A 13,727-nucleotide genomic window follows, 5' to 3' on the forward strand; every position below is an offset into this window, starting at 1 on the left:
GCACTGATTCCCAAGCTGAAGATGCACCAGGACATGGAGGAACACATGCACTTTTCTGGATTGCTCCCTGGAAGTCACCCATTCAACAAGTATGCTACTTAGAGTAAAGGATGTTTGCAGGAACAGGAGACAGCCATGGAAGGAAAGGGGAACAAGAATACCACTACTGTCAGCTTCTGCAATGAGCCACCACCTGCCAAACAAAGGATTCAAACAGAAGGAGGAAAAAGCATAAATCACTAGGGCCAGCAGTCACAGGTATCCTCAGCTCCTGTTCCCTGCCTCCCTCAACACATACTCCCTCTTCATTTTTGAGACCTGTCAACCAAGGATAAACTAATGAAATAAAAGAGCTGCAGTGGCTGAAAAGGAAAGCCCACCTCTCACTGCTCCTCTTCACTTCTATTTCCAACTACTGGGAAACTTAAGAAGGCTAACATGCCACTGTAAAGTTTCACTTTTGGGGCAGGTAATATTGACCTGTATAATTATAGAGTCTAACAGGGAAGGCCTTAGCATGAAGATTTCCCTACTACCAAAATCTAGTTAATCAGAAACTCCATCAGGGGAAATGAATACTGTTCATGGAGCACAGATCTCTTGCCATTTAAACACCCATGCTTCTTATTGGGTTGGCAACAGGAGGACAGTGGTGGCAGTAGGGGACAGTGCTTTTTTTTCCGTAACAGTTCCCTACCCAAAGCCTTTAACTATGGCAAGGCCTGCTATATACTTGCTCAGTCATGACAAGCCCTGCCTCACAAACAGCTTCTGTCTTGCCCCACTCTGCTCACAGCTCTGTCCAAACATACACCAAAGATACAATGGCAAGGGCGTTGCATCCTGAAGGTTGCACATGGACAGAACACACATGGCAAATCTGACTGAGCAGCCATGCTCCCTGCTGCCACTTGGCACACGGGAGCCATCAAAGACCCTGGCACACGCGGACTCCTCAGCTCTCAATGGATTCATTTCTCAAAGGCTATTTTTACACTCAAAGAATAAAGCACCCACTAAAAATTACAATTTCAGTTCCAGAGCCACTGATAGTTATGCTCTGGCACAGGTTACTGTGAGCACTACATCAACTTGAGCCAAGCACATGTGGAATTCTGAAACTGTGCCATATTAGGTATATCACCTTTCAAATAAACTCAGGAAAATTAGACCTGAAATACGCTGTCAGCTGTTACTGATTTTTCACAGTTAAAGATAAATATGGTATCTTCTCCTCCAATGCAGAGGTGTTTTTGACAGCCCTGGCTAAGCTGGGGCAGAGGCTTCAGATCTGCTGTTGCCTGCCACATTTGAGACAGCCCTAAGAGAATACGCATATCTAAAGACCTTGAAAATTTTAATATACTACTGTAACCAGAGCTTGAAGAATGTGCTTCTGAGTCACACCTTACTAGAAATCCAAATCCTAAGGGAACAGCCCAGCAGTTCCCCCAGCCTCCCCCAGCAGTCCCAAAGCAGGGAGCAGGCCAGTTGCTCCCGAAGGCAGACAGGGAGGTCAGCGGTGCCGTGACCCAGGTTAGAGGGATAAGGAGCGGTCACAGAGTGCCAGCTGCTTCACAACTGTCAGGTCACACTGTGGGTGAGCTCCGTGCAGGAGTCTGGAAGAACATGATGCTATGAGAGATACACACTCAGACAATCCAATAGATTCAGTTTTTGTCTTGAACTTCAAATGCTACAGAATGGCTTACTCTAATTTCAATGGCACTGTTTGCAAAATAATCTTTTAATATTAAGCTGCAGTTACTGATTCTTCTGGAAGAAGAGATTTTCATCTTGCTGTTTAAGGCTATGGTTCAAGGAGTGCTTGTTTACTGTCATTTCTCTCATAGGGTACTCAAATAGCTTAGCAAATTCAATATTAAAGGCTTAAATACAAACCTTTGTTACTACCTAAACGCAGGTTCACAAAAAAAGTCCCCTAAAAACAACAAACCACAGCTTTTACTTCTTTTCTAAAGTGTCTGCCTGAAACTTCAGGCAGGGAATAATTTCAAAGTACATCCTCTAAGTAGGACATGAACTTCATCAAATTTTCTAGTGATGAATGAAAAATCAAGTTGAAAGAAATTTCAAAAAGAGCATCAGACACTTGTTCCTTCTATTAGCATAAACAGATCAAATGTGGTAACTTGTAAAATACAGACACAAAGTGAAACTAAGAAAATAAGAAAAAGTCTCTGGAGAGAACACCTTAATTCTCTTAATTTCCTTAATGCATACATCATTCACAGACACAGCTCAGGACAGCTCTTCTCTTAAAAGTTAAAACTTTTTTTGCAGGATTTTTTACTACTAGCCACTGAGTTACTGTCTTGACATTCTCTTCCATTCATTTTTTGTCAAGAAATGTGTAGACTGCAGTCAATGTAATTAATAAATATGTGAAAGATTTAAATCAGGATCTGGACTGTACATCTTTAAAAGTCCTAAAATGAAATTACAAGCCTGTAAGCCACACATTGTCAGCTGTCTTCTTTCTTAGATATACAGTCTTTTCCTATTCCAACTCTTTGGGAGAGAATGGTTTTTCAAGAATGGCTCCTCTATCTTTTCTGCTCTAGCATTCACATTCTTTTTACTTCAACTTGAGTCAAATTCTTTGCCTGCACTTACTAAGTGCTTTAGATAAATAGGACTTTTAATCTACTATATTAGTAAATTGAAATAGCTGCCATCATAGGTCCTACATAGGTAAGAGTCTTTTCCTGTCCCAGCTGCAAAAGCAAGAATCAAAACAAAGCTCCCTTTCAGAAACAGCTGACTCAACAAATCACTAATCAAAGGAAGCTGACAGGTTGTCCTTTCACAGCTCAGGTTCCTTTATGAAGAAAATCTGAGAATACACTATCAACAGATATCCCTGAGCAAAGTTTCACTGCAGTCAGCCCCAAGGCCTTTATGATAGGTAAACATACTGCTGTCAGGCAACTTTACAATTCCAAAGCAATGCCAATTCCAAAGGTGCTTTCCACTCTCATCAAGAGAGCTGACTGCAATGCTGCCAGGCATAACGTTAGTTCAGTGACAGGCTCCAGAAACAGCACTCAGGGGAGTTACAGCATCTAAATGTCAGCACAGAGAAAACCTCACTACAGCAAAATGACTATGGAAATAACAGTCAAGAAGTGAGTACACATCCTGCATATGGAATAGGCCAAACAGTTAAGGAGTCCTAATTACACAGTTTTTATCCTCTTCTTTTCAATAACTATAAATGGTTGAAGTGAAGCATATCCTCTGATTTCCCATTTCTGGTACCAGATTTACAGCCAGATATAGCTAAAATGTTTCCTTTGTTCAGGATGAAAAGGCAACATGCTGGTGATTCCATCTGCTTTACTTACAGAATGGATTGACTCACCCATTCTCCTAGAGAAATACTACCCTTTGCAAGTACTCCCCCATGCAAACATACATAGAAATACCATATATAGGTTTGTGTATCTGTATCTCTGCTACACTGAGTGTGTAGGCGATATGAACACATAGGTGGAGAAGAAAAGGCATCTTTAGAAGACATTTCAAACACATACTGAGCTTTTGAGAGGAAGGCAGTGTAGAAAGACACAGCTAAATTTATGCCAGATAGAAATCAAATTTTTCTTTTCCCCTCACTCAAAATCAACAAGAGCAGCTTCAGACTGTTAGATCTGGATGAAAGGTAAAGTCAGCAGAAAGAACAAGAGCATGATGTATGCTTCAGTAATAATTTAATTGCTAAAATAATAGGAATAAAATATAAAAAATGTCAGCTGGTCTCTCTTGATAAGCTTCCTCTCCATCCCAATCCCCACTTTTAAATTTTCTTTTTATCTGTATTTTCCTCAGCACCGTTCTTTTTTACATAGATACACAAATCTGAAAACCAGGTGGGATATTTGATTGTGAAGGAGTTTTTACAGGAAAATCTTATGCAATGGCAGTCAAAGAGCATGGTTCATTCACCAAGAACTCTGGACATAGGAACTGTTAACCACAAGGTGAACAAGGATGTAAATTCACAGCACATTGCATTTTCTGTGCTAACAATCCTTTAAACCATCCCTACATCAGCTTTACAATAGTTCACTTGGAAGTAACAATTCTCTACCATAAAATTACTGCTTCAGAGAACAATTTACAGCACATGAAATAACAGGAATGGGGCATTCAGCTGAAACCCTGAAGAAGGTTACCAGATTGGCCAGAAGCAGCCCTAGAATAGACACCTTCCCTATACAGCAGGTGCACAGGAGTATTTTCAATGCATGTATGTTCCCATTTCCACCTGAATGGATCAGTTGCCCATTATTTCTAGAGAGTACAACAATATTTTTGGGTTGGTTTTTATATTGAAAATTTATGTCATAAGACACTACACTTGGATTATTTCTGTCTATGCGCTTTCAAATTCATGAATAAGCACAAAATTGCTGCTCTGTTCTAGAAGCACCTGCTGGGAATGACAACCTAAAATATACAGTTTCATAAGACACACACATTTTGTGCATATAAAAAATGCACTACAATTCCAGAGAGAGATTTCCCAATTTCTGCTTCATTATAAAATAGGTATTGCACATCCTTCATCTGTTGATCATGCCTTTCTTATTTAAAGAAGTATACATAAATTAAGATTTTTCTTATTTATATATTAGACAAACACTTCGCCCAAACATACTGGCTACACATGTAAAACACAGAATTTTGTCTATTTAATCCACAAATATCACTCAAATCACTTGCAGGTTGCCACGTGCTACCATGAAAGATTAAAAACAAAAGGTGAAAAGTACCTTCTTCCAAGATATCAAGGCTCTGCCTGTTAAAAGTGCATTTCCTCTCATTTTCCTTTTCATAGTCATATTCATAACTTTCTTCTTCGTTTACTGACATTGCTGCAGTTATCCCAGATAGACACAAAACGATGCCTGAGTCTCACAGGCGACGGGAAGTCATTCCCTCGGAGGCTGTATCTTTGGGGAGAGCAGAGCAAGGTCTCCACAAAGCAGGATACCATCTTTCCTCACTCACATGCTCAGCCAGGGAACTCCAGAGAGACTGAGTACTTGTCCTTAGTGCAACAGCTTTGAGTTGTACAGATGGGGTGGAGGAGGGAAGAGACCATCTGTCAAATAATTACTAGAAGGTTTATGCTGCTCCTCAGACCAGTCCTGACAGTAGCCAGCTTTTGCTCAAAAGCCCCACTAACATATTTTGGACAAAGTCAGTGGGCTGAAAGACCCTCCCTGACATCCTCACACCAACAAGGCTCCCTCTCCTCTGCCCCTGCTCTTACAAGTGCAGTCGTAGCTTCCCGCAAGTGTCTCAACACGGAAGTCTGACCCAGCCTCTGTCTGCCACACCTGGGGAAGGGTGTGCACCACGCAGAGTCATAAATCACCTCTCACCTTGCCCAATGCAGCAAGACCTCACTGGAGCTGTGAACAGCCTGAGCCTGTGCACACACACAGCCAATCCCACACAGCAGAGAAGATCTTCATACCCAGGGCTATTTCAGACTGTACAGTGCAGTACAGTCTGACTGCAGCATCCACCACACTCTAGAACCACTAAGTGAAGAACTGGGCTGGAGAAAGGAGCTTTTTTATTGCTTATACCAAGGAGAGATTGCACTGGTACAAAGAACTTAAATGACATATCCCATAAGCTTCAAATACTGTGTTTTCTACATTCATTTTTCTCTTCAGTCTGCTGTAGGAAAAGAAATACCTCACAAGTCCACATATGGCACCCAAATGAATTTTCAGGGGTGCATGCATCTCTTATTTGTTCAACAAGAAACAAATCTCCTGTGCTCAGACCTCTTTGTTTCCAACAGGCTTTGTTTGCTAATCTTGACTACGCACACAGGGCAGGCTAAATTTCTTATTTAACTTTTTGCAGCCATAGATATTTAATGTTTGCTAGGTTGCCTCCCTTACTTGCAATGGCAAGCAGGTGCCCTTTGCTGCTAAAGCATTCCTATCCATGTCACAGGGCAAAGCATTTGCAGGCAAAGCGAGGGCACTGCAAGGCAAAGGCACCTCACCATCCTCTGAGGGGACATCACAGCTAGGAACAGACAGACAAACATTACACTACAAGCCAGCAGAACGTAACAGTTTCAATCATGTAGGAACAATTTTGCTATTACCATCTCTCTAGTGGTGAGGAAGAACCAGTGGTGGGATAGCATGAGATGGGAAGCAACTACTTTTACACAATAATGATAAATTGTTCTGTTCTATGTTTTAAACTCTTGATATTTACATGCAAACAATGCAATAATGATTATATAAATAACAGCCAAAGGATATGAAATACATGTAAGTGGTTGCTGAGGGAAGAAACACTGATTACTGAAAAAAGATTTTGCCACCCAAAGCAACTTGATCTTTGACTGCCAAAATTTACCTCAATATTCAGCAACAGCAATAACCTCAAGAACTCGGGAAAAAATAGGATTGTCTCTTTCTCCCCACATCATTACATTAAAATATGTAATTTTAATAATAATGAGGACTGCTTCTAGTTTCTGACGCTTAGAGCTTTTGTGTCTTCAGTTCTTACCTGTAACACTGAATTAACTCTTTAAAAAATACTTAAAATCAGACAGTAAGGGTCTTAAAGACCTAATTGCTCTTCAGTGACCATTTATCACATTTCAGTAATAGCTAGAAAATGGAAATTGAGAGAGTAACCAAAACACTAAGTCATATTAAAAGAATGCAGGAAGCACCTTTTAAAGCCTAGGGACAGAAAAGTCCACCCCTGTCAAACATGCTGTGGTTTTAATAATCCTGACAAGCGGTCAACTACAGCTATCTATCAGGTTTATGAGGGACACACTGAAAGGAGGCATATTGTTGTTCAAAACACATGACAATATAAGGAGAGTAACTGAACATTCCCACAAGCTGGCTTCTGAACTGTGACTAAAATCAACTTGTACCACACAGGAGGACTCTGACATTCAAAAGCTGAGAGAAAGTGTTGTAATTCCTATTTTGATATCAGCACACGATAAATGCTGGAGCAAATTTATAATGGGTGGAGAAGGAATGTATGCCCCACCCTCACACTATCAACACATTTTTCATATATTTGCATTACACTCCCTTAGCAGTGCAGGAACATTTACTTGCTGAAGATTACGAGCCAGATTTAGATTTCCAACCAACACCAAACAATAAGCAGCTATGGATAAAAAAAATTTTTAAAAAGCAGCTATGTCATATTTCATTCTGAAAATATACAATCTAAACTGGAAGGATTCAAAAGAGATTTTTAATATTTCCTGTAAATACAACCTCAGGGACTTTAAGAGTATACTAGAATGAAGATTCTTTTTAATGGGTTGTCACTGGCAAATAAATTTGGTGTATTTGCTGCAATCCCCACTCTGAATTAAGAGGCTTTGCCTCCTGTCAGGAAGCTTGTTAAGGGGGCTGCAGTGCTCTGAGCACACTCCCAGCACAACAACCACACTGAGGTACAGAGTATATTCAGCAGCTCTGCCATGAAACAGGAAACACACAAACCAGGAGCTAGTTTGAAGAAGGGTGAGGCTGGACACAATACAAACAAACCCTCCTATCCTGACTCATTATTTCCAAGGAACTCTAAAGCATTCAAATCATTTAAATTTTCCTTTATCAATAAAAATATCTAACTTTTGCACAATTAACTGTTACTAACAATGCTGCATCTAGAACAAAGAGATACTCTGTGAGCCAACAAGCCCAAAAACAGCAGATGAAATGGCAGCACTTGGATTTAAATATGCTGATGAAGAAATGTGGGTATTTTGGGGTGGGCTCTTCAGAGAGGGAGATAAATTGGTTATTGAATGTGTGCTTTCTGTTAATATGTACAGTCAAGCAAATTTTTAGTTTGTTCAAATTTTTTTAGTTTGTTCAAATTTTTACAGGTTGCATGTTTCCCACTCTTTCAAAATCCCACACAAAATATCCTCTGTCACTCAACCAAAAGGACAGCATGTTACTCTTGCAGAAAGGCAAAGAAATGGAATGAATGGGAAAACACTTATCTAGATACTTAGCAGTTGAACAGAATAAAACAAAAAAATATCTCTATGCTGCAATGTGTGTTGCCTTATGTGGCTTATGTGACTTGATGAAGAACAGGGAGTCAATGAAGGAGTAAAGAGAAAGAAGTGGCATGGCAAAAAGCAGAAAACCAGGAAAATGGTATCAACAATTCCGTGAATATAAGCAAGGTTCAACTATATTTACCATGCATAGAGATAAAAGACACGGGAGCCCAATGAGATCAACCTGAATGAGCACTTTAGCTGCATACCTATAGAGCAAGGGCTGTTTCAGAAACTGCATGCTAAGGGCATTCATAAGATTCTCCCAGACTTCAGTAGCATACCCAGTGCCAGCATCCAGTGAGATTCAGAGTAACACCAGGGTTACTCTGTCCACAGGGATGGACACAAAAGAGTCCAATGTATGAGGGAGATGATGGGTCACCACACTAACATAAGCAAGGCAACAATAAGTAATCACTTGTAAGAGATCAAGCAGAACAAGATAACATTGTCTACTATTGTTAAAAAGAAAATTAGTGAGCTTGCTGGTAATTATATCAGTGGAGTGGAAAACAGAATAGAGGAGAGAAGCTCTAAACAATAACTGCAAACATAACAGGTGGTAAAAACATTTCAATGTGAGCGGGAAGAAAATACAGGAAGGGATGCTGGAACAAGATGGAGTGGCTCAGGCAAACATAAAAGTGGTTAGGAGGTTCAGCACGTGTAACAAACCAGGCACACCATGGGTCTGGCAAGGGAAAAAAAGGAAAGACTCCACTTCCTCCACAAGAAATTGCAAAAACTCAGGGCCAACGAAAGGAGGAGGAAAGATCCAATTGCACATTCACAAAGTCATCTGGAATTGTAGGCAACTGAACTCATACATTGTTATAAACTGTTGAGCTAGAAATAAACAAGTAATGGAAGAAAAGAAAGAAAAGTAATTTTCTCTGAAATCAGTCTGGATTTCTGTAGAAAGCATTGTTCATTAGAAAAATATTGCATTAAGAGAGAGACAGGGAACAACCATATTCAGAAAAATTTCTGTGAATATACACTTATCTTTTTGTTTACTTGTTTGGTAGTGTGTGGGGGTTTAGTATAATGCTTTTTTCACCCAAGTTGCACACAAGATTTTTAAGAATGTATTTTTTTTAATTAAAAAAACTTAGATGAACCTAGACTGTTATACTGTTATCTTTCGTAATAAGAGTAGAAAAGTTTCAGCTTTTCCTCTTTATCACTGATTCTGTCCAAGTCTGCTATGAAAATAGCTACTTTCCCACTCAAGTACAGGCCCAGCTCTTTCCCCAGTCCACCTACACAATATACTTCGTTAACACCAAGTAAGGTGACAAGTGTCACTCATATTATAAAATATTACACTTGGAAATGTATGTAAAAAGCATAGTGTAGTAGTTATTTATAGGAGTTTCAATTTATTGTAATGTTAGTTAACATCAGTAATTCAAATAGAGGGTGACATTTTATTGTCTATTTCCACCTACTCCTACCAAAAATAAACTCTGTGAAGTACCTTATGTAAAAGAATTAATTATTCCAACCCTAGAAAGTCTTTGTAAAAACTTATAAATTGTAAATTTTGAGCATTTTTTCTTTTGCAACATATTAAAAAATACCACTACCAAATGCAAGCTGAAGACATCATTACTGTCAGTCAGTACAGAAATTCATTACATCTGAGGTAACAGCGAGTTGCTGCTTTACCTATTAAGTTAAATAATAACATTAATCCTTTACATCCTGATATAATTTTAGACTGTTTTTTTCTTTGAAGAACAAGAAACCATTTGCTGTTAAAATAATTATTAAATGAAGGAAACCAAATAAAGTCATGTAAATCTGAGTCCCAGAGGCTCTGACAAACAATGTATGAACAATTTAATCAGAAAAATAATTCTGTAGGATATTACCCGGTGAAGATTCCTATTAGTTTTACTGTACCACCCACTATTTTCCAATGTTATATTTATAACATAGAGTGAACTGGGTGGGATTCGAAAGTGAATGCACACGTACATCTGGAGAGTCCACGTATGGCAGAGAAATTGGCTCTCTAACTGTGCTTCAATTTGTCTTAAAATAGATATTCAAAACAGGTCAGCTGAGCTGCAACTGCCTATCTCACTATAGTGAATGTAAAAAGAATCTCAGGAAAATGACTCTGGTATCAAAAAACACATGGTAGAAAAAGAAAAAGCCAATCAAGAGGCAGGCATCTCTTTCAATATGTCATCTGCTTCAGGTTTTTGGAAAAGCTCTGTTTTCTACTATAATGATGCCTTTTGTCTGCTACCACAATTACAATACCTTTCTCTGTCAAGGGTAAATGCCAACACTATTTTAAACCCAGTGAACATTCCAGTATCTAAGGCCAAAGACCGTGCCTTCCACTACATCTCTCAAATCTTCCTCTCTCTCACACACCTGAACTCCAAGAAGCAAAAGGAAGCTAAAGCCTATAAAATTCTTTGAACCCTGAGACTGCTGTTCACCTGAGAGGCCGAGACAGGACTGACAGCACTGCTCTTCAGCAAGTAAAAACTAATACTTTAATTAAAAAAACCCAGCAATTAAAAAAAATTTAAAAAAGCACTATGCCTTACCTGCTGGAGAAATTATTTCTCTATCAGACATTAAACCCCTCTTTCTCTTAGGGAAGAACTTCCCAAATACTTCAAGCAGACTGCCAGCACATACTCCAGCTGACTCTGCAGATCTCGGCTCATGGAAGAAATCTCCTGAGCAGGGGCTCAGCACTGACAGGAAAACCTGTAAGCCCAGAATCCAACCAACCACTACTGTGCACCTGAGGCCCTCATCCCACAAGGTATTTAAATGTTTGCCCAACACCTGTTGCTTATTCCATCACCATGGAACTCCCACAGTTCCTCCAGTGCAGCACACGGCTTAAGACAAAATGGATAAGCAGATCAGCTCTTAGCTCAGACATTGAGGCACACCACCCTTCCATATGACACTTTGACCAGACAGAAAAAAAGATCATACAAATGAACAACTGAAAAAAAAAATGCTACCTGTGGGAGCTTTAACCTGGGGAAAGCTACAGCTTCTATGGACCATACAACTGGTCTGTTTCTTAAGCTTCTAAAAGCAGGCCAACTCAGGCCGTTACATCATGCAGATTAATCAGATGCTACACTATTTACTAGGGTTAAACTGAGAGGATAAAGGTTACATAATGGATTCAATCCAACTTAAAGTGGTAAGATCTCTCAAATAAATATGCACCTCTTTCTTTGAACACCTGGACAGGAGTAATCAATTAAACATAATAGAAGTTCAAGAGTAACAAGCTTCTGAAACTGCATTCAGTTCTGAAATGGAGGCTCATGACACTCAAAAGAACCATAAAAAAACATTCTAATTTTGTCACACTTATCTTGATGCTTCACATTCCCCTCTGGTATTGTAGAGCACTACCACAGAAATACCTCTGTCTATTACATATGTACATTATCCCCTGGGCCTACGCTCCTTCCTGCTTTCTGCGCTTTGCTTCACTGTGATTTTGGACTTGTCTTGTTTAAGCTAAGCTCTCCAGCCAGAAAAAAATTTGTGTAAAACTTCTGCATTCCCAAAGGCTGCATCTTGCTTCAGAGTGACATTGAAAAGGGATCTTGATTTTTTTCTTGCTGCAGAGAATACAGTTTTAGCAATTCCTTACCCTTTCTTGTGCGCCTTCTATCAGAAGCCTGGTGAAAACGTTCAGTGTCCTGATACAGAAATAATCACCCTAGCAAACATTACATAAAAATTGCAAATAGCACAAAAGATAATGCTTGCCAGAGTTTGTAATTCTTCCAATTAAAAAAGTTAACCTGCTCACTTCTAAAAATCTACATTTTTAATGTCTTTCACAGACAAATAACCAGAGAGAAAACACCGATTGCCTACTAACGCATCAAATATATACATATTACAGGATATTGGTAATGCATAAAAAACACAGACTTCAAACTTGAACCAATAATCAGTATTACCATCAGTATGTTTAAATTCACCTCAATTATTATAGATACAGTTAGCTTTCCGAATATTCTTTCCCCTGCCCAAAGACAGCTCATACACAGCATATGTTGCTCTGCCACTCCCTTCAGAGAGGAAAAAGCTATACAGCAGTCTCTTGCAGCACACTCACAAGAGATGTCGAGGTGCAAAAGAGGTGCAGGCATCTCTGCTACACCTGGGTGTTGCCTTTTTCTGGGTATTTCCTTTTTAAAACCATTGAATAATGATGCTCCGGTCTTACAAGCTCCGAATTCTGCAACAAGAGACTAGAAAGAAATATTTACCATCCGTGCATTCTTCATAATACCAGTCCAGTTCATAATAATCTGCTTCAATAAATTTCTGCATAGTCAGTATCCTTCAGTGACATACAGGAGATTTCACTTCGCTGCTAAGGTCAAGTGAAATGCAGCCATGCCTTCCTGCCTTTGCAAAATGCCAGAGCACAAGGCAGCTCACGGGAAGCTGAAAATGAGCTGCACATCTTCACTGAGGCCACAACTAAAATAAAAAAGGGGGGGTGTGGAGGGTGTATTTGGAAGGGAAAAAAAAAAAAAAAAAAAAAAAGGATGCAGAAAGGAAGCAGATAGATGCCCTGGCGGCTCCTCTAATAAAGAAGCTCTGCACAGGAGCCTTGGATGGGTGTTAACAAAATCCTCCTATCAAAAGGCTGATGCGCTGACGTTGGGGACACACACCACCGCCTGGCTGCTTCTAACTCATTCCTTTCCTCCCCAGTCTCCACATCTCTTTCAGGCTAATGTGTTGCCATGGAGACGAGCTGGCTCCAAAAGCGATGCAGAGATGAAGAAAAAGCATTTTGCTGCTTCTGGCTTTACAGGCTAGAAGAAGTCCTCCATACTGGAAACAAAAATCGTTGCTAAGAAAGATGATACAACCCACTGCTACTGCTCACAGAACAACAGCATCACACTGCTGCAATTCACTGGGGACATGTGGTACATTAATAATGAAAATCTAGTCCATTACTAATGTCCTCCGCACAGTTTGATAAAAGCCTGACTTCCCCATGGAAAATTAAACTGTGTTACTGCTTTGTTACGCTATTCTGGTCTGATATAATAGAACCCTTTCTGCATCCTGATGTTGAGAAATGCCAAACAAAAAAAAAAGGAAAGAATCAACAAAATCAGGACAGCAATAAATTTCTCCTTGCAAAAAAAAAGCTAATCTCTTCCTACTTTTTGCCCTCTCCATGAACCACTTCCTCCCCCACTTATTTTTTTCCCCAAGCATCTAAGTTTCATAGCTGAAGACAGGAGGTTAGGCCAAATTTTCACTACTCTATTCCTAAAAATGCTGAAGGTCATCATCCAGAATAACTTCATGTTTGTGTTCAGTGTTTTGGAAATGGAAGAAAATACTTTTGCAGCCCCCAATGAAATTGTGTTTAAGCTATTAGGAGAGAACCTGTCTGAGGAACAGATGGCATTAAATAATCAACCACCACAATACAAAAAGCATGTCTGAATATATGCAGGTACAGATACCAAGTGGACTGACATCTGTTTTGTTCATAACCAGCACATAGTCTTCACCCATTTCTCCCTCTCTTTTAGGAAATGCTAATTCTTTGCAAACAACAGTA

The 13,727-nt window shown here is 39.5% G+C and overlaps 1 protein-coding gene across 5 annotated transcripts in view; it reads right to left on the reverse strand.

The window, feature by feature from the left end:
• TRAK1 (trafficking kinesin protein 1) overlaps nucleotides 1–13,727 on the reverse strand; it is a 117,099-nt gene that overhangs the window by 43,463 nt on the left and 59,909 nt on the right. Inside the window, exon 1 of one of the 5 annotated variants that reach the window (XM_030944050.1) lies at nucleotides 12,403–13,331. The exons of 3 other annotated variants lie outside the window; for them this stretch is intronic. In XM_030944050.1, the coding sequence (XP_030799910.1) occupies nucleotides 12,403–12,466 (64 nt within the window). In that variant the 5' untranslated portion in view covers nucleotides 12,467–13,331. Of the gene's footprint in view, nucleotides 1–12,402; nucleotides 13,332–13,727 lie in introns of those variants that run through there. One more of the 5 variants, XM_030944053.1, reaches the window with a different exon arrangement.

Source organism: Camarhynchus parvulus, chromosome 2 (assembly GCF_901933205.1).
Source record: "Camarhynchus parvulus chromosome 2, STF_HiC, whole genome shotgun sequence".
NCBI classification, from domain to species: domain Eukaryota; kingdom Metazoa; phylum Chordata; class Aves; order Passeriformes; family Thraupidae; genus Camarhynchus; species Camarhynchus parvulus.